Source organism: Leucoraja erinacea, unplaced genomic scaffold, assembly GCF_028641065.1.
Source record: "Leucoraja erinacea ecotype New England unplaced genomic scaffold, Leri_hhj_1 Leri_750S, whole genome shotgun sequence".
NCBI lineage: Eukaryota > Metazoa > Chordata > Chondrichthyes > Rajiformes > Rajidae > Leucoraja > Leucoraja erinaceus.
Window position 1 is genome coordinate 225 of NW_026576675.1, and position 21,353 is coordinate 21,577.

Below are 21,353 nucleotides of genomic sequence, written 5' to 3' on the forward strand. Positions count from 1 at the left end.
ACTAGAAACAGAAATAAACATAGACAAATGGTGCAGGAGTAGGCCATTCGGCCCTTCGAGCCACAGACTACAAGAAAGCCTGCCCACACTCTATCCCAGATACATCCACAGAACAGCCCTCTGATCCTGTACCCTAGGTTGACTAATCTTTGCACCAGTGTCACTGTGGCTCTGAGCTCTGGGTGTGTGTTGGATAGACACAAGAAGCTAGAGTAACTCAGCGGGTCGGACGGCGCCTCTGGAGAGAAGAAATTGGTGATATTTCAGGACAATGACCTTCTTCAGACACCAGAGATGCTGCCCGACCCACTGAGTTACAGCGGCTTTTTCTATCCATCTCGCTTTTGACGGGGTTGGGTTCAATAGCCGGCAGCTTTAGCGTTTTGAAACCAAAGGCAACTTTCGCATTTTCAAACCATAGGCAACTTTAGCGTTTTCAAAGCAAAGGCAGCATGTTTTCAAACCTTTAGCGTTTTGAAACCAAAGGCAGCTTTAGTGTTTTGAAACCAAAGGCAGCTTTAGCGTTTTGAAACCAAAGGCAGCTTTAGCGTTTTGAAACCAAAGGCAGCTTTAGCGTTTTGAAACCAAAGGCAGCTTTAGCGTTTTGAAACCAAAGGCAGCTTTAGCGTTTTGAAACTAAAGTCAGCTTTAGTGTATTGAAACCAAAGGCAGCTTTAGCGTTTTGAAACGAAAGGCGGCTTTAGCGTTATCAAACCAAAGGCGTCTTTAGCGTTTTCAAACCTTAGGTAACCTTAGCATTTTCAATCCTTACGCAGCTTTAATGTTTTCAAACCAAAGGCAGCTTTAGCATTTTCAAACCAAAGGCGGATTTAGTGTTTTCAAACCAAAGGCAGGTTAACGTTTTCAAACCAAAAGCGGCTTTAGCGTTTTCAAACCAAAGGCAGCTTTAGCGTTTTCAAACAAAGGCAAGTTTAGCGTTTTCAAACCTAAGGCGGGTTTAGTAGAATGTTATAATAGAATTTAATAGAATTTACTAGAATGTTGCCTGGGTTTCAACAACTAAGTTACAGAGATAGGTTGAATAAGTTAGGTCTTTATTGTCTGGAGCGCAGAAGGTTAAGGGGGGATCTGATAGAGGTCTTTAAGATAATGAGAGGGATAGACAGAGTTGATGTGGACAAGCTTTTCCCTTTGAGAATAGGGAAGATTCAAACAAGAGGACATGACTTCAGAATTAAGGGACAGAAGTTTAGGGGTAATATGAGGGGGAACTTCTTTACGCAGAGAGTGGTGGCGGTGTGGAATGAGCTCCCAGTGGAAGTGGTGGAGGCAGGTTCATTGGTATCATTTAAAAATAAATTGGATAGGCATATGGATGAGAAGGGAATGGAGGGTTATGGTATGAGTGCAGGCAGGTGGGACTAAGGGGAAACAAAATTTGTTCGGCATGGACTTGTAGGGCCGAGATGGCCTGTTCCCGTGCTGTAATTGTTATATGGTTATATGGTTATATGGTAGTGTTTTCAAGCAAAAGGAGGCTTTAGCATTTTCAAAGCATTTTCAAAGCTTATGCAACTTATGCAACTTTAGCTTTTTCAAACCTTAGGAAAGTTTAGCGTTTTCAAACCAAAGGCAGCTTTAGCGTTTTGAAAGCAGAGAGATCTTTAGCGTTTTGAAACCTTAGGCAACTTTCATGTTTTCAAACCATAGGCAACTTTTGCGTTTTTAAACCAAAGGCAGCTTTGAAATTTTCAAACCAAAGGCAGCTTTAGCATTAGCAAACCCAAGGCAACGTTAGCGTTTGAAACCAAAGGCAGCTTTAGCGTTTTCAAACCATAGGCAACTTTAGCGTTTCAAACCTTAGGCAGCTTTAGAGTTTTCAAACCAAAGGCGGGTTTAGCGTTTTCAAAATCTTAGGCAACTTTAGCATTTTCAACCCTTAGGCAACTTTAGTTTTTTCAAACCTCATGGAGCTTTAGCGTTTTGAAACCAAAGGCAGCTTTAGCATTTTGAAACCAAAGGCAGCTTAGCGTTTTGAAACCAAAGGCAGCATTAGCATTTTGAAACCAAAGGCAGCATTAGCATTTTGAAACCAAAGGCAGCTTAGCGTTTTGAAACCAAAGGCGGCATTATTTGAGAAGGGGAACGTTAAATTCGAAGTGTCAGTGATGCAGTTGAACAAAGGGGACTATGAAGGCAAGAGAGGGGAGCTGGCCAAGGTTGACTGGAAAGAGATCCTAGCAGGAATGACGGTGGAACAGCAATGGCAGGAATTTCTGGGCATAATCCGGAAGACGCAGGATCATTTCATTCCAAAAAGGAAGAAAGATTCTAAGGGGAGAAGGAGGCAACCGTGGCTGACAAGAGAAGTTAGGGTCAGAATACAACTAAAAGAAAAGATGTATAACACAGCAAAGAGTAGCTGGAAGCCAGAGGATTGGGAAACTTTCATAGGACAACAGAAGGAAACAAAACGGGCAATACGGGCTGAAAAGATGAAGTACGAAGGGAAGCTGGCCAGGAATATAAAGAGGGCAGTAAAAGCTTCTTTAGATATGTTAAGGGAAAAAGAGTAGCAAAGTCAAATGTGGGTCCCTTGAAGGCAGACATGGGTGAAATTATTATGGGCAACAAGGAAATTGCAGAGGAGAGTTGAATAGGTACTTTGAATCTGTCTTCACTCAGGAAGGCACAAACAATCTCCCAGATGAACTGGAGGACAGAGGATCTAAGGGGGTAGAGGAACTGAAAGACATTTTCATTAGGCGGGAAATAGTATTGGGTATGCTAATGGGACTGAAGGATGATAAATCCCCTGGGCCTGATGGTCTGCATCATAGGGTCCTCAGGGAGGTGGCTCCAGATATAGTGGATGCATAGGTGATCATTTTCCAATGTTCAATAGATTCAGGATCAGTTCCTGTGGATTGGAGGATAGCTAGTGTTATCCCATTTTTCAAGAAAGGAGCGTGAGAGAAAACGGGGAATTACAGACCAGTTAGCCTGACTTCGGTGGTGGAAAAATGTTCGCAATGTTGGGAGAGTCCAGATCCAGGGGCCCCAGTCTTAGAATAAAGTGGAGGTCATTTAAGACTGAGGTGAGAAAAAACTTTTTCACCCAGAGAGTTGTGAATTTATGGAATTCCCTGCCAGAGGCCAAGTCACTGGATGGATTTAAGAGAGAGTTAGATGGAGCTCTAGGGGCTAGTGGAGTCAAGGTATATGGGGAGAAGGCAGGCACGGGTTATTGATAGGGGACAATGAATGCCCCATGACGGTGCTGGCTCGATGGGTCGAATGGCCTCCTCCTTCACCTATTTTCTATGTGTCTATGTTTTACCGTTTTCAAACCAAAGGCGGCTTTAACGTTTTGAAACCAAAGGCGGCTTTAGCGTTTTGAAACCAAAGGCAGCTTTAGCGTTTTGAAACCAAAGGCGTCTTTAGCGTTTTGAAACCAAAGGGCAGCTTTAGTGTCTTCAAACCAAAGGCTACACAGCTTTAGCATTTTCAAACCAAAGGCTACGCAGCTTTAGCGTTTTCAAACCAAAACACAGTTTTGCATTTTCAAACCACATTAAGGGCACTGACAGGTCAGTAAAACCACTTACAGTTTAGTAGACATGTTTTCAGTGTTATTCACAGGTCAGAATGAGATCTGTGACCTGTCGCTACCTCCCGATGTTGCAGAGAACTGAGACACCTCTACACTTGCGGGTTTTATAGTCCCTGAGGAACGGGTGTGGCCTTCATGGCGTGATGAACAAGAGAGAGATTCTCAACATTTTTTAAACATTAATAAGTCTCATTTTTCATCAATGGGAAAAATCCTCTGGCCCTGCGCAGCGGATGGGGACTCTGAGTAAGATGGCCAAAAATCACTGCCGTAAGTGGTAGCGTTTTTTCTAAAATCAATATGCAGTGCAACAGGAAGTGGTCAAGATCAGAGTTTTAATTATATAGATTTAGCTAACAAACCTGTACGTCTTTGGAGTGTGGGTGGAAGCCGGAGCACCTGGAGAAAGTCCACGGAGGTCACGGGGAGGATGTAAAAACTCCGTACAGATAGCACCCGTAGTCGGGATCGAACCTGGGGCTCTGGTGCTGTGAGGCAGCAACTCTACCGCTGCACCACCATGCTACAGCTCAGCTGCTCTACCTCTCAGTCAGACCATTTATCTCGGCACCATTTAACGCCATACTCTCAATTCCATAATATCAAGGCCAGTCACCTCGGTGTTGTACTGGTCTCAAGGACTGGTTGAGGAGGCTTCGTCGGTTGTGCGTGAAACAGGTCAACATCGTCTTTAGTTTAGAGGTACAGCGTGGAAACACGCCTTTCAGCCCACCGTGTCCGTGCAGACCAACGATCACCCTTACACCGGTAGTCAGGATTGAACCCGGGTCTCTGGCGCTGTAAGGCTGTAGCTCTACTGCTGCACCACTGTGCCGCCTCTGCCCTTGCACTCTGATGGCTTGCTTTGTCCTGCATAGGACAGGTTTTGTCTGGGCCACAGCCAGACATAAAAACAGTATTTTTCCATGAGCAGTAGCTCTACTCAACAGCCAAAAGTCTGCAGGCTCTTTTTACTCTGGTACTTTATTTCCACGTGTTTAAATTATAATGGTTTATTTTTAATTGTCTACTGTATATCATGTTCTTATCCTTGCAAGCAAAGCATCAAGGCAAGTTCCTTGTATGTATACATACTTGGCTAATAAAATTATATTGATTATTATTATTATTAATATTATTATTATTATAGGTTGACAGATGAACAGAAGCAGCTACTGACTGCACTGGCGCTGCTGGAGGAGCAGCTCAGCCAGACACGGCTGGATCTGCAGGCTGCACGAGCGGCACAGAAGGACATGGACTCCAGCATGCGAGCAATGGAAATCAGTGTGAAAAGTATAACTGATGTAAGTTTTCCCAAATAGTTTGTATTTAATTGTAAAAGGCCAAAACTTAGCACTTCTTCTGTATGATCAAAGAGATTGAGGTGAAGAGGAAAGTGTGGAAAGTATCTTGCCCTTTTCCCTCCCCTTCTTTATTTATTTATTTATTTATTTTTGTTTATTTTATTAGAAGTTAATACAGCACAAAACAGTACAGTGGAACCTAATTTTAGGTGCCAACTATGTAATACCGTAATCCATTCTATGTACAACCTCTAGTTTTATGTTATAAGAAGGAAGTAAGCAGGACAAGAAAAAGAAAGCAATAGAAAGAGGAAAAAGTGGAAAAATAGATGGTAGAGAGTAGAAAAACGTGAAGTGTGTATATAAAAAATAAAAAAGGAAGAGAGAAAGTGGAAAGTAGAAATAGAAGAGAAGGCCCCTTAAAAGAGAATTTTTCAAATCTGTATTCGGAGATGTAGATCTATCCGTGTCATGAACTGAAATCAGCAATCTTTACGGTACCGCTGCATCACATGACTCCAAAAAGTCGATGAAAGGAGACCAACTCCTTAAGAATTGGTCATATTTATCTATTAGTCGGAGTCTCATTTCTTCAAGGCGTGCTATGTCCATTATATTCCTAATCCACATTTTAACAGTTGGTGTGGTTGTATTTTTCCAAAATTTAAGTATCAATTTCTTTCCAATTATCAACCCATAATTAAGAAAAACATTTTGATCTTTATTTAAATTTGTATCTTCTCCTATTATTCCAAATATAATCCATTCCGTTTTGGGTTCTATTCTTGACTTGAAAAGCTTTGTAAATATATCAAATATATCACTCCAAAATTTATTCAACTTTGTACATCCTACAAATGAATGTGTTATATTAGCGTTTTGAAACAAACATTTATCGCATCTGGGAGAGACGTTTGGATAAAATTTATTCAACCTCGTTTTTGAATAATATAGTCTATGTAATAATTTGAATTGAATTAAATTATGTCTTGCATTAATAGAATAGTTATGTGTATTCATCAAATACTTTTCCCATCTATCCTTCGAGATCTTTATCATTAGCTCATGTTCCCAATCTTCCCTTAATGCTTCTGTTGAGGGTGATTCTCTATTTAATATATTATTATAAAAGTATGATATTAATTTTTGTGAATCAGCCTTAATATTCATTGCTTCTTCTAAAGGATCTAAAAATATAGTTTGAAATCTATGTGTATATTTCTTCATAAAGTCACATACCTGTATATATTTAAAATATTGATTATCCTTCAATTTAAATTTTAATTTTAATTGTTGAAATGTTAACAGTTTGCCCACTTCATATACATATCCCCTACTTTCCTAATCCCCAGTCTATCCCATTGTTGATATGTGTTGTCGATGAGAGAAGGTTTGAATGCGGGGTTGTTCAATAGTGGGGTTAGTACTGATAAATTATTTAATTTCAAGGATACTTTTATTTGTTTCCAAATTCTTATTATATTGTGAATAATTGGGTTCTTCTTATATATTATACTATTCAATTTTATCCCTTCCCTTCTTAAACACTCAACTCCCACTCTCCCCCTCCCTCTCTACTGCGTTCTTCCCTTTCTCTCACTGTCTCTCATTTTTCCCCTCTGCTCCTTTCCCTGTGTTCACGACGTGGTCTCTACATTGGAGAAACCAAACAGACGTTGGGTTTCTACTTTGCGGAGCACCTGTGTTCGATCCATGGGACACTGCTGAGCTTCCTGTTATCTCAATCTGACTTGGATGTGGGAGTGACCGAACAGTCTGTGACTCCCTGCACTGTTGCAATGAGGCTCAAAGCAATCTTGAGGAATGGCATCTCACCTTCCATTTGGGCTCATGGCAGTCCTATATAACCATATAACAATTACAGCACGGAAACAGTCCATCTCGGCCCTTCTAATCCGTGCCAAACACTTATTATCACCTAGTCCCATCTACCTGCACTCAGACCATAGCCCTCCATTCCTTTCCCGTCCATATACCTATCCAATTTATTTTTAAATGATAAAATCGAACCTGCCTCCACCACTTCCACTTGAAGCTCATTCCACACAGCTACCACTCTCTGAGTAAAGAAGTTCCCCCTCATGTTACTCCTAAACTTCTGTCCCTTAATTCTCAAATCATGTCCTCTTTTTGAATCTTCCCTACTCTCAATGGAAAAAGCTTATCCAGGTCAATTCTGTCTATACCTCTCATCATTTTAAATACCTCTATCAAGTCCCCCCTTAACCTTCTGCGTTCCAAAGAATAAAGACCTAACTTATTCAACCTTTCTCTAACTTAGTTGCTGAAACCCAGGCAACATTCGAGTAAATCTCCTCTGTACTCTCTTTATTTTGTTGACATCTTTCCTATAATTTGCCGACCACAATTGTACACCATACTCCAGAATTGGCCTCATCAATGCCTTGTACAATTTTAACATTACATCCCAACTTCTATACTCAATGCTCTGATTTATAAAGGCCAGCAGACCAAAATCTTTCTTTACCACCCTATCTACATGAGATTCCACCTTCAGGGAACTATGTACAGTTATTCCTAGATCCCTCTGTTCAACTGCATTCCTTAATTTGCTACCATTTACCATGGACGTCCTATTTTGATTTGTCCTGCCAAGATGTAGCACCTCACACTCCATCTGCCATCTTTCAGCCCACTCTTCCAAATGGCCTAAACCTCTCTGTAGACTTTGAAAATCTACTTCATTATCCACAACACCACCTATCTTGGTATCATCTGCATACTTACTAATCCAATTTACCACACCATCATCCAGATCATTGATGTATATGACTAACAACAGTGGACCCAACACAGATCCCTGTGGCACCCCACTAGTCACTGGCCTCCAACCTGACAAACAGCCATCCACCATTACTCTCTGGCATCTCCCATTCAGCCACTGTTGAATCCATCTTGCTACTCCTCTGGACTCGTACTGAATTTGATTCCTCTGTTAGTATCAGTTGTCCATTTGTGATAATTGGGTTAGTTTGTTTTTTTAAATCTCTATCCAGAGTGCATGTCTTGTCTGAAAAGCATCTCCACCGGAAACGTCACCCATTCCTTCTCTCCAGAGATACAGCCTGTCCCGTTGTCTAACTTCGGTTTAAACCAGCATCTGCCATTCCTTCCTGGACATGTCTTTTTGCTCCGCATTTTGTAACTACTACGATCTTTTGTCTATTTTTCTTATCACCTAACCTCTCCTATTCACTCCTTGACCAGATATCTTTGCTTGCAGCTTATCCCCATGGTCACCTGGTTTGACACTATCAGAGCCATCCACCCACCTGTGCAGCGTTACAAGTTTCTTTTGTCGCCTCCCCAGTTCTGACGAAGGGTCGTTGACTTGAAACATGAATTCTGTTTCTGTGGCTACAGATGCAGCCGGACCCGAGTTGCTCCCAGCATTTTGTTTTTCAGATTTATTTCAAACTTACAAAATTCTTAAGGGGTTGGACAGGCTAGATGCAGGAAGATTGTTCCCGATGTTGGGGAAGACCAGAACAAGGGGTCACAGTTTAAGGATAAGGGGAAAGTCTTTTAGGACCGAGATAAGAAAAACATTTTTTAACACACAGAGTGGTGAATCTGTGGAATTCTCTGCCACAGAAAATAGTTGAAGCCAGTTCATTGGTTATATTTAAGAGGGAGTTAGATGTAGCCCTTGTGATTAAAGGGATCAGGGGGTATGGAGAGAAGGCAGGTACAGGATACTGAGTTGGATGATCAGCCATGATCATATTGAATGGCGGTGCAGGCTCGAAGGGCCGAATGGCCTACTCCTGCACCTATTTTCTATGTTTCTATTCCATCTGCAGTTTTCACGCATTTATTCTAGCGGGTCAGACAACATCTCTGGAGAAAACAAATAGAAAATTCCTTTTCTCCAGAGATGCTGTCTGAGCCGCTAGGTTACTCCAGCTTATTGTGTCTATCTTTGGTTTAAACCAGCATTTACAGTTCCTTCCTACTACATTTACACGTTTCCCTTATCAACTCCCTATCACATCCTGTCAAGTTTTGTCACACATGATTTTCAATAAACCATGTTGGCTACATTTGATTAGATGCAGCTGACCAAATGATTAGTTATTTCCTCTTGCGAACTATGAGTGCTGGATAAATTAGAATCGTAGAGTGATACAGTGTGGAAACAGACCCTTCGGCCCAACTCGCCCACTACTGCCAACATGTCCCAGCTACACTGGTCCCACCTGCCTGCGTTTGGTCCATATCCCTCCAAACCTGTCCTAACCATGTACCTGTCAATTGACCTATAGTTCCCAGCTTCTGTTTTACGTGCTAGGATGCCAGGTGAATCTCACTCACAGCCTCTTCTACTGCTGGTCCAGGTGCCCAGTAACTGTGAGTTCTGCTTCCAACAGCCATTCAGGCAGTGAACCCTTGGCCCACTGTACTAATTGCATCAAACCGTGTGGCAATTGAATTACATTTCCAACTTTGTGTAGGAAAGATGGTTACGTTGTTTACTCTGAATGGACCCGTCAGAATATCATAACCTTATGTGTAGGAAGGAACTGCAGATGCTGGTTTACACCACAGATAGACATCAGCGAGACAGGCATCATCTCTGGGGGGGGGGGGGGGGGGGGGGGGGGGTGAATGGATGACATTTCAGTATGAGACGTCTGAAGAAGGGTCTCAATCTGAAACATGATCCATTCCTTGTCTCCAGAGATGCTGCCTGTTCCCGCTGAGTTACTCCAGCATTTTGTCTTTTTTCTATAATATTATAACCACTCAAACAATCTACCTGCTGTATTTCCTGGCGACTCTCTCCTTGCAACCTTTCTTCTCCTGTCCTGCCAATGCCGTAAACCTTTCTTGTGCCTCTCTACTGAACTCCCATCAATCCTGTTGGCAACCAGAATCCACACAATGTTACAGGTACAGCTGAGCTAACGTTTTCCACAGTTCCAAGATGACTGTCCCACTATCTTCAAAGATCCATCAACAAGCTCTCCAAATATAGACACAAAATGCTGGAGTAACTCAGCGGGATGGACAGAATCTCTGGAGCATTAGATGCTGCTGGTCCGCTGAGTAACTCCAGCATTTTGTGTCTATCTTCAGTGTAAACCAGCATCTGCATTTCCTTCCAACACAACAAGCTCTCCAAGATATTTCTGTTCCCCACCACGGTTTAGTATCCTTTCAGCTATAATGTATTCCCTTGCCTTATCCCCCCCCCCCCTCGCCAAAGGATCAACAATTGTAAAATGTTTTTTTACAGTAACAAAGATACTGCTTTGCATTGATTTCAATGTCTACAAGGAGGAGCACTGACTATCCAGCTCTTGTGTGTTTAGAAGGAGACGGTGTTGCTCCCACTTGTCCACAAGCTGCTCTTCGGTTCATCACAAGACAGCACAGGGGAACCACTGACAGCACAGCTGGTGCATCGCCAGGAACTCGAGGCCCTCCTCATTGGCTTGGAGAAGAAGATCCGCTCAGATGCTTCACTTCATCGTGGTCCTGCAATGGAGGCACACTCGGCATCTGTCAGAGCAGGGATTATCAAGGTACAAGCATGCAAGCAGCCAGTGGGTCTAACTGTGTAGTGCTAGTATGGATGTCGTGGGCTGAAGGGACTGGTTTCCAGAAGGCTAGTATGGACATTGTGGGCTGAATGGATTATTGGACTGGGAGCTCAGTCACTCAAGCCTGATGTGCTGGCAGCTCACTCACTGACGGCTGGTGGGCTGGCAGTTGACTCGCGGCTATTCCTTGAAATTCCATTTCAAGCAGAGTGCAAGCCACCAAATTCAAATGCAGTTTCATACCATTTCAAGCAGGGTGCAAGGCCACCAAATTCAAAAGCATTTTCCTACCATTTCAAGCAGGGTGCAAGGCCACCAAGGTGACATCTCCCTCCCCCATCTTGCAGAGACTGAGCCACGCCCACACTTACGGGTTTTATAGTCCCTCCTCCTCCCACCGGAAGTGGCCTTCATGGCAGTGATTGACAGGAGAGAAAATCTCAACATTTTTTAAACACAAATAACTTTTATTTTTCATCAATGGGAAAAATCCTCTTGTTCTGCGCAGCGGAGCGGGACTCTGAGTCAGATGGCCAAAAATCACAAACGTAAGTGGTAGCGTTTTTTCTAAAATCAATATGCAGTGCAAACAGGAAGTGGTCAAGATGAGACTTTTAATTATATAGATATACAGTTAATGAAATTGGGGCATGTCTTGCTCTACGTTCCATCAATTCAGCACTTTCGCTTGCAATGTGTCAATGAACACCACATCCTTAAACAGTGCTCCCATGAAGTGTCTGAGTGTCCCTCGGTGTCTAGTGGTGGCTGGACCTTAGACCAAGGTCACTCCGCCACAGCCTTTGCGGTGACTGCACTGAGCTTCAGTGTGTCCCTCACACCACATACTACCACACCCTGGAATGTGCCAGTCGGCAATTCATTTACCCACATCTTATGCGGGAAGATCAATTTTTGGGCAGACCAAAGTGAGTCTTCCGCTGAGATAATGATCTTCCAGCAGCAGTTGACATTTATCTTGTTGTGCGTCCCTGTGAACAGCTCATAGATCACTGATGCACAACTGCTCAGGATGAACCATGACAAGAGCCCTTGCATTCTTCTTCTGACCTTCCTGTCAAATGCTCAGTGCATAAGGAGGTGAATGTTGTACACACCACAACCATCTCAATGGCAGCGTGCAGGGGGTGCTTTTCTGACCGAGCAGGCAGGGTCTGACTGGGAGGGCTCCTCACACTACTGTTGGCGAGTTCCTCTGTCTGATTGGGGAGCCATCTGATGGGATCCATCGAGTCCTTCTCCCACAGTGCCTGTAGCTCGTTCTACGTTGATCACTTGTGGTCAAAGGTAATTTTCTTCAGGAACCTTTCTGTGTAGGACTGGTAGTAAGGCAATGTCAAACTGAATGGAACATTGCATAAGTCTACTTCAGCCAACAGCTACACTAGTCCTACCTGCCTGTGTTCAACCCAAATCCCGCCAAACCTGTCCAATGTATGTCAATGTACTTTAATAATTATTGACCTGATCACATAATCCTGCCGCCTTCTATGCAGTATACTTGGGCTCTCCATTGCTCACTTTTATTACACCTTGCTAATTCCAGATTATGGGAATGGATAAGAGTGAACATTTTTTGGGAACTGTTGAAGGGAGCATTGCACGTCTGGTTTCTGTATGTGTGTGTGTGGGCTCTGCGCTCTATTGCACTCTACTGCCCACTTCTTATCCCAGATTATTGTTATTTTTCCTTTGGTAGGAAGTGGAATGCATTGTGGAGCAAGCCCTGAAACTGTACAGCGCTGACAGGGTTGGATTGGTGGATTATGCACTGGAATCTGCTGGTAAGTATCAGACAAAAGCCGGGGCCAAGTAAAACTGAGAATGTAACAGACTGAAAGTGTGTTGTGTGGGCTGGCACTTTAGTCATGTTTGACTTGCTCCCAAGGAATGGGGTGCTCTTTCACACTGGGTGATATGTCCTGAATAGGCAAGTACAAATCCAGTACAGATTTCCCCAGAGCTGCTGAGGTTCACACTGCAGAATGTTCATTTAACTTGTAACTGCTTGATGTTGCGCCAGCCACAACTCATTTAAAGTCTGAGCCATCGGTTGCCCTGGGACACCAGGGCAATGCCATCTTCATTCTGTCCACTGCTCCATCATCCCTGCAAACACATTGGTTAATCTCTTGTGCACTCTCTCCAAAGCTTCATGCCTTTCTGAGGGCAAGGCAGCCAGGACTGGATGAACTACTCCAGCTGTGGCCAAGCCTGTGTTTTACAAAGTTCCCTCATCACTTCTTTGCCCTTGTACCCTGAGCCGTTATTTACAAAGTACAGGAGTTTTTAAACAACATCCTAAACTTCCTTCTTTCAGTAAACTAGGCACATATATCACCCACGTGTGTAAGAAGGATGTGAAGGTCTGATGAAGGTCTCGACCCGAAACGTCACCCATTCCAGAGACAGTTCTTCATTTCTTTCAAAATTCCTTTTAGAATTGTGCCCTCTAGTTTGCATTGCTTTATTTTTGCTCCCAAAATTAAATATTTCACATTTGAATCACAGCTGTAACCAGCCAGTTCAAACAAAATTCTGTATTGGCCTCCAATTCCATGAATATCCAAGTAAATGCGTTGTGAAGAAAAGGCGGGTCCTTATTCTGAAAAGGTGGCCAATTTTACAACTTACAATTGCCCTCTGGCCAATTTAAATGAATGTCAATTTACCACTACACCTAGCAACTGTACATCTCTGGAGTATGGGAGAATACCAGAGCACCCGGAGAAAACCCATGCAGCACAGGGAGAATGTACAAACACCGTACAGACAGCACCTGTAGTCAGGATCAAACCCAAGTCTCTGGTGCTGTCAGGCATGAGGTCTACCGATCCGTCACTGTGCTGCCCTGATTTAATTGCTCCCCTCTTCTGTTGGTTAGCCAGTTTTATTCCTTGAAGCAAAGTTTACGTTGCAGAGAAAGTGAGAACAAAATAGATAGACTGGAGACCAGGAGACATTTGAGATGAACGTCGACACCAGCTGGATCGGTGGAGATGCAACTAGTGGCAGACGAATGAAATCTTAAACACCTGTAGAAGTGCAAGAAAAGAAGACAAGCTCATGGTTTGAAATGTGGATGGAAGCTTGGGTCTTCTCAAGCTAACATTGGACTTAATTGGAATTGTGTAGAAAGCTGAAGATCTACTTTAGGTTTCAGCCATCTGCAGAATGACCAGGATACTGCCTGGATTAGACAGAATGCTAGAATAGAATATTAGCTATAAGGGGAGGTTGGACAAACAGAATGTTTTTGCTTGGCTGAGACGAGATACCATTAAGATAATAAACTTCCTTCCTGTTTTTGCTACCAAAGTGGATCACCTCACATTTATCTACATTACACTGCATCGGTCATGCATCTGCCCACTCACCCAACCTATCCAAGTCACCCTTCAACCTCCTAGCATCTTCTTCACAGGTTCACACTGCCACTGTGCTTTGTGTCATCTGCAAATTTGCTAATATTACTTTTAATCCCATCATCTAAATCATTAATATATATTGTAAATAGTTGCAGCCCCAGCACCGAGCTTGCGGCACTCCACTCACCACTGCCTGCCATTCTGACTGGGAACCCGCTTATTCCTACTCTTTGTTTACTTGCTGCCAACCAATTCGCTATCCATGTCAGCACCCTACCCCCAATACCATGTCACCAGTCTCCCGTGCGGGACCTTATCAAAGGCTTTCTGAAAGTCCCGATACACTACATCCACTGGCTCTCCTTCATCCATTTTACTTGTCACATCCTCAAAAAATTCCAGAAGATTAGTCAAGCATGAATTCCCTTTCATAAATCCATGTTGACTTGGACTAATCCTTTTACTGCTATCCAAATGCCGCATTAATACCTCTTTAATAATTGACTCCAGCATCTTTCCCACCACCGAAGTCGGGCTAACTGGTCTGTAATTCACCATTTTCTCTCTCGCTCCTTTCTTGAAAAGTGGGGTAACATTAGCTACCCTCCAATCCACAGGAACTGATCCTGAATCTAAAGAACATTGGAAAATGATAATCAATGCATCCACGATTTCCAGAGCCACCTCCCTGAGGACCCTGGGTGCAGACCATCAGACCCTGGGGATTTATCAGCCTTCAGCCCCATCAGTCTACCCAATACTATTTTTCACCGAATGCAAATTTCTTTCAGTTCCTCTGTCTCCGTAGATCCTCTGTCCTCAAGTACATCAGTGAGATTGTTTGTGTCTTCCTTAGTGAAGACAGATCCAAAGTACCTGTTCAACTTCTGCCATTTCCTTGTTCCCCATACTAATTTAACCTGTTTCTGCCTTCAAGGGACCCACATTTGTCTTTATTAATCTTTTTCTCTGAACATACCTAAAGAAGCTTTTACTGTCCTTCTTTATATTCCTGGCCAGCTTACCCTCATACTTCATCTTTTCACCCCGTATTGCCCTTTTTGTTACCTTCTGTTGTCCTTTGAAAGTTTCCCAAACCTCTGGCTTCCCGCTACTCTTTGCTGTGTACATCTTTTCTTTGAGTTTTATTCTATCCCTAACTTCCCTTGTCAGGCACAGTTGCCTCCTACTCCCTTTAGAATCTTTCTTCCTCTTTGGAATGAAATGATCCTGTGTCTCCCGGATTATGCCCAGAAATTCCTGCCATTGCTGTTCCACCGTCATTCCTGCTTGCATCCTTTTCCAGTCAACCTTGGCCAGCTCCTCTCTCATGCCTTCATAGTCCCCTTTGTTCAACTGCAACACCGACACTTCTGATTTAGCCTTCTCCCTCTCAAATTGCAGATCAGAACTTGAAATTAAACATGAAAACAAAGAGATAGAGATAAGCGACTTGTCTGGCTGCCGTGTACACAGCGCCTTCACCGGAACAAATGAAGAAACAAACACAGACTTATCCCCTGGACAGAGGATTCTAAACTAGAGCCCCTCCCTCCCCCACGCCAGGTCCCCATTGTCTTCCCCTTCCCCCTTACGCTCACCGACCGCTGAGGCTCCCATCGCCACCACCCATCACCAGACAGATCTCACCGCCCGGCTTCTCCGCACCCCCCGGAAGGCCTGTGGGTCTTGTTCTGGTCGGCGGCGGCGCGGTTGTTCGGCAGGTGGATCGGGCTGGCGCGGTTCCCCCGAGAGACTCCTGCCGTCCACACTTGGAAACGGTCCGTCTCCGCCACCACCTCAGGCTGTGTGTCCCAGATTCTTATCTGTGCTCCCTTTACATTCACTGGAGCCCCATTCCCGATCTTCCTTCAAACTCACTCGGCAGTCCAGTACGAAGCTTTTCAAAATGGGGAATGGCATGACAGGATTACAAAAAATTTAAAGTGAAATAGTGTGCGTGCTGCGCGCATCACGGGCCGCGAAGCGTGAAGTACCTCGATGCCAGGGTCCAGGGCCCGATCAAGGGCCCTGGAAGCTCTGGGGTTTTAGATTCTCTCTGATGCATTCTGAGCCTTATTTTGGAACATTTTTGCACAAAATTTATGACCAATATTTCAGAAACTAACAGGAATCTGAGAGGCAGCTTTTTCACACAGAGGGTGGTGGGTGTATGGAACGAGCTGCCTGAGGAAGGTACACAAAATTGCTGGAGAAACTCAGCGGGTGCAGCAGCCAGAGGAGGTAGTTAAGGCTGGGACTATACTAATGTTTAAGAGACATTTGGACACGAACATGGATAGGACAGACTTAGATGGATATAGGCCAAATGCATGTGAGTGGAACTAGTTTAGATGGGACATGTTGGTCGGTGTGGGCAAGTTGGGCTGAAGGGCCTGTTTCCACACTGCATCATTCTATGACTTAAAAGTTAAGAAGAAAAATGAATGTAGATAAGTACAGCAGATTTGAAAGAGGAGTGAAATGTAAAGGCAGAGAGATGTTTATGGGTGGAAAGGAACATAGGAAAGGAGGGGGGAGAGTGGGTTTGGGCAGATGGGTGAAGGGAAAATAGACACAAAGTGCTGGAGTAACTCAGTGGGTCAGGCAGCATCTGCGGAGAATATGAATAGGTGACGTTTCACAGAGTGCTGGAGTAACTCAGCGGGTCAGGCAGCATCTGCGGAGAATATGAATAGGTGACGTTTCACAGACTGCTGGAGTAACTCAGCGGGTCAGGCAGCATTTCTGAAGAACATGGATAGATGACATGTCACAGAGTGCTGGAGTAACTCAGTTAGTCAGGCAGCATCTCTGGAGATTATAGTTCGGGCCAAGACCATTCTTCAGTAATATTCATGATGTGGCATGCATAGACATTCCTGAATTTTACTCAAACCATCGTGAGCTACTTTGTTACGGTGCTTGCCCTCTCCTATAATGTCTCTGCTGCCTTGGGTGATGCAGAACAGGACACGAGCTTTGGGGCATGGTGTGAAGCTGTTGCAGTCTGTCCCAGCCTGGTAAAAACCTGGATGGAGTGGATGTGGGGAGGATGTTTCCACTAGTGGGAGAGTCTAGGACCAGTGGCCACAGCCTCGGAATTAAAAGACATTCCTTTAGGAACGAGATGAGCAGGAATTTCTTAAGTCAGTGTGTGGTGAACTGTGGAATTCATTGCCAAAGCTTTGCTATCGGATCTTTGGTTTGAACGTTAACAAGCCACTGGACATCTCCGCAGCAAAGCTGGTTGGGAGACCCCGGACTGCGAATACGGCATATGTGTGCGCCGGCATTGGATGGTCGTCGTTGGTTCATGCTCGTTGACGGGCTTCGCATCAATCTACTAGTACCCTGGACAATGAATATTGCTTGTACCCCAACCAATGACAAGAGTTAGCGGAGTTTATAAAAACCGAAATCCTCCCGCTGCTGATGTCACAACCAAAGGGACAGAAGGGTAAGTCCGTCCGTCATGAGGTTGTTCATGTAGCTGTGTAGGAAGGAACGGTACATGCTGGTTTATACCGAATATAGATGCAAAAACCTTCCTGCTCATGTCGCTGTTGTTCAATACCAAGCGTGTAAATGTAGCAAGTGGACAGCCCAGCGGAATGTTCAAAGTCAAATTTGATTTGATTTTTGTATTTTTCATACCTTTCAGTTATCTGTTATTTGTACCGTTCCATACCTCTGGTTTCCCTCTCTCCTGACTTTCAGTCTGAAGAAGGTTCTCGGCCCAAAACGTCGTCCATTCCTCCTCTCCAGAGATGCTGCCTGCCCCGCTGAGTTACTCCAACACTCTGTGCCTATCTTCGGTGTAAACCAGCACCTGCAGTTCCTTCCTACGCAGCTAATTGTTTAAAAAAACATGTTCTGTTTTAACTTCAGGCGGCAAATGCAGTGTGAAATGGCTAACTCGGACTGGGGTTAGTGGAGCGCCAGCCGGCTTCAGTTAAAGCTGTTGCAAGAGATGGACACAGAATGCTGGAGTAACTCAGTGGGACAGGTAGCACCTCTGGAGAGAAGGAATGGGTGACGTTTCGGGTGGAGACCGTGACCCGCTGAGTTACTGTGCGTGTGTGCGTGTGTGTGTGTGCGTGTCGGCGTGTGTGTGTGTGTGTGTGTGGCGTGTGTGTGTGTGTCGGCGTGTGTGTGTGTGTGCGTGTGTGTGTGTCGGTGTGTGCGTGTGTGTCGTGTGTGTCGGCGTGTGTGTGTGTGCGTGTGTCTAAAGCAGCATCTGCACTTCCTTCCCAAAGATCTTATAGCAAAGATCATCTGCTATAGGATCTTTGTTCCTTCCTGCTCCGTTCCTGCCAAAGATCCTATAGGTTCCTGCAGCAAGTCCGGACCAGACCCAAGATCTTTGGACCAGACTCCAGCAAGTGCACGCAATCGGCCTTGTGATTGGTGGCAGGAATAGCCAACCGAGGTGCACCGTTGCTGGAAAGAAGCGCTGATTGGATGCGAGGGTGGAGTAGGTGGTCCCCACTGACCAATGGGCAGTGAGTGCGCACTGTTTGAAACAGACCAGGGAAAGGCAGTGTCTGTTTCTCACGCCTTTTAAAGCAACAGGCCAGTCTTCTCCACATTCTGCCTCACCCGCTGACTTTGCTCCAGCTGTTTGTGTCTATCCTCGGTTTAAACCGGCATCGGCAGTTCCTTCCTGCACGGGTCAGTCTTCAATTTCACCCTGAGCTGACCAGTATAATTTTCTGCGGAAGATCAACTGATACGCATCGTGTTGCAAGTTTACACTTCAAGGCATTCCTGTGTTAATTTGCGGAGTAACAACACATTGAGTGTAGGGGGAGGTACATGGACAGCGCCAGAGACCCGGGTTCGATCCCGACCTCGGGCGCTGTCTGTACGTCTTTCTCGTGACTGTGTAGGTTTTCTCTGGGAGTTCTCGTTTCCTTCCACACTCCAAAGACGTACAGGTTTGTAGGTGAATTGGCTTTGGTAAAACTTGTAAATTGTCCCTAGTGTGTAGGATAGTGTTAGTGTGCGGGGATCGCTGGTCAGCGCAGACTCGGTGGGTGGAAGGTCACTTCATCTCTAAACTGAAAGCCGTTCAGTTCGATTGTTTCTTGGCTGAATCAGAGCTGTGACTGTATTGAAAATGGAAGGTGTGCGAGTGAATTTCCGAATTTGAATTTAATTGTGTCCTCACCTTGGAAGCCTTTTAAAAAAAATATATATATAAACGATACAGGGAGCGCGTGAGAAAGTGGAATAACAGAGTTTGTGTGTGTGTGTGTGTGTGCGTGGACTAGAAGGATCAAAGGGCCCATGTCCACGCTGCAACCCTGAACTAAACTAAACATCAGAGGGTTTTTTTTTTTTTGCAGTTTAATTGTTTGGGTGGCCTAAAATTATGAATGGAGTTTTGGACTTTGATTTTTGACCTAAGCTATTCTAGGCACGGGAACCCTGGTTTGTTTTCTATGTCGCTGAGACCATCCAGCTGATCAGTTTAATATTTAACTGCATTTTGACGAGTTTATTGCGATTCAGAATGATTAAAACAAATCATCGTTAATCTAGTTATATATTGATAATCTAGTTAGTGCCAGCATCGTTTTGCTTCTCTTCAAATTGTAATCTCGTTGAAACCATCTAGTTTAATGCTAGAAAGGCAGATTTTTATTTTGATACATATTTTGCATACAGCAAGAGCAGCTTTTCTTTTCTATTACTGCCATCATTCCCATTTCACTGACTTTAAAGAAATTCCCCTTTTTAACCGCTCCCTCCGTAATTCCCAGGTCAATTCGTCCCTTCCCACCCAAACCACCCCCTCTCTGGGCACTTTCCCTTGCAACCACCGGAAATGCTACACGTGTCGCTTTACCTCCCCCCTTGACTCCATCCAAGGACCCAAGCGGTCTTTCCAGTTGAGGCAGAGGTTCGCCTGCACCTCCTCCAACCTCATCTATTGCTTCCGCTGTTCCAGGTGTCAACTGCTCTACATCGGTGAGACCAAGCACAGGCTTGGCGATCGCTTCTCCCAACACCTCCGCACAGTTCGCAATAACCAACCTGATCTCCTGGTGGCTCAGCACTTCAACTCCCCCTCCCATTCCGTACCTGACCTTTCTATCCTGGGCCTCCTCCATGGCCAGAGTGAGTCCCACCACAAATTGGAGGAGCAGCACCTCATATTTCGCTTGGTTAGTTTACACCCCAGTGGTATGAACATTGACTTCTCCAATTTCAGGTAGTCTTTGCTTTCCCCCTACTTCCCATCCCCTTCCCTGCTTTCCCACAGCCTACTGTCTCCGTCTCTTCCTCTCTTCTTCCCCCCCCCCCCCCCACATCAGCCTGAAGAAGGGTCTCGACCCGAAACATCAACTATTCCTTCTCTCTATAGATGCTGCCTCACCCACTGAGTTTCTCCAGCATTTTTGTCTACCCTTTTTTATCCTGTCTTCAAATTCTATTTCATCATAATGGGGTCTAGGTTGTATATAGATCTTTATTTTAGCCATGGTTAATCTCCAACTGTGCCCTTCCACCTACCCCAAACTAATTTCTTTCTCCCTACAGTCCATATCTACCTGTGATGCCACTATCAAGGAACTGTATACCTGCAGTCTTAGATCCCTCTGCTCTACAACACTCCCCAAAGTCTTGCCATTGACTAATGAACTGTTGATAGAAAAAAATACTGTTGCCGCTCAACTAATATGCTGCTTTTCTTTTTTTAATTCCCAATCCTTGCTAATAAATAATCATTGCCAGATTGACTTCAATGAGATCCTCGCTATCTACAGAACGCCATGCTGCACCAAGTTTTCATCCAGGAATTTGAAGAATGCAGCACCGACCGCAGCTAAAGAGATTCACGAGATAAGAGCGAAATGTAGAGTTCCAATGCAGAGCAGAAAAAAACTACTACTTAACAGTCTGGGAAAGCCACCCACTGGTTTGAGGAAAACCACCATTGAAGCCAACGACCTGAAATCGTTTAGGAACCAATTGCCAAGATCAAGTGTTTCAACTATTAGAGGTAGGCGAAACAACATGGGCTCCTTCAATCAGAATGAGCTCAGAAAGATGGGTGGGAAGATGGACACTACATTTACAAAAGCTGCATGCTCAAAAGAAAACCTGCTCAATGCAACATTTTGTCTCCCATGTTCTGGTGACAGCGATGCCAGGCGCAAGAGCGTGGATGAGGTCATGCAGCGGCATGATCTGCCCAGCATTGATGCTGCCAGCAATACCCTTCAGCCCGAGTCAGCACTTTCAGCACACTTACCAGATATCCCTATCGAGCCGCATAATCTGTCGGGTTTATTACCCAGCTTCGTCAAACAAGAGTGTTTGCGTATAGCTGCTCAAATGAGCAATGAAAGCAATTATGCACGAAATGCATGCCTCATGGACAATTCTAGAATAGATCAAGAGCCTGTGATTGATTTTGCGGAACTCTCGTGTTCAGACATCTCTAGTAAAATCCCCACAAATTCGCTATACCGCTGAGTTGCCA

General features: G+C 44.4%; 1 protein-coding gene across 5 annotated transcripts; it reads left to right on the forward strand.

The window, feature by feature from the left end:
• Window positions 1-641: 641 nt before the first annotated feature.
• On the forward strand, window positions 642-21,346 carry LOC129694679 (SUN domain-containing protein 2-like). Of its 5 annotated transcripts, XM_055631410.1 has the most exons (5): window positions 653-4,881; window positions 10,239-10,451; window positions 12,190-12,274; window positions 17,100-17,318; window positions 20,603-20,738. In XM_055631410.1, the coding sequence occupies exons 1-4, from the start codon at window positions 4,831-4,833 to the stop codon at window positions 17,183-17,185; spliced, it is 435 nt and encodes a 144-aa protein (XP_055487385.1). In that variant the 5' UTR covers window positions 653-4,830; the 3' UTR covers window positions 17,186-17,318; window positions 20,603-20,738. The 5 variants fall into 5 exon arrangements, 4 of the variants coding, with proteins under 4 accessions (XP_055487385.1, XP_055487387.1, XP_055487384.1 ...); XM_055631412.1 differs by lacking the exon at window positions 17,100-17,318 and having other exon boundaries at window positions 662-4,881; window positions 20,603-20,740; XR_008723034.1 differs by lacking the exons at window positions 10,239-10,451; window positions 17,100-17,318; window positions 20,603-20,738 and having other exon boundaries at window positions 642-4,881; window positions 12,190-12,553.
• The last annotated feature ends 7 nt before the right edge of the window (window positions 21,347-21,353 follow it).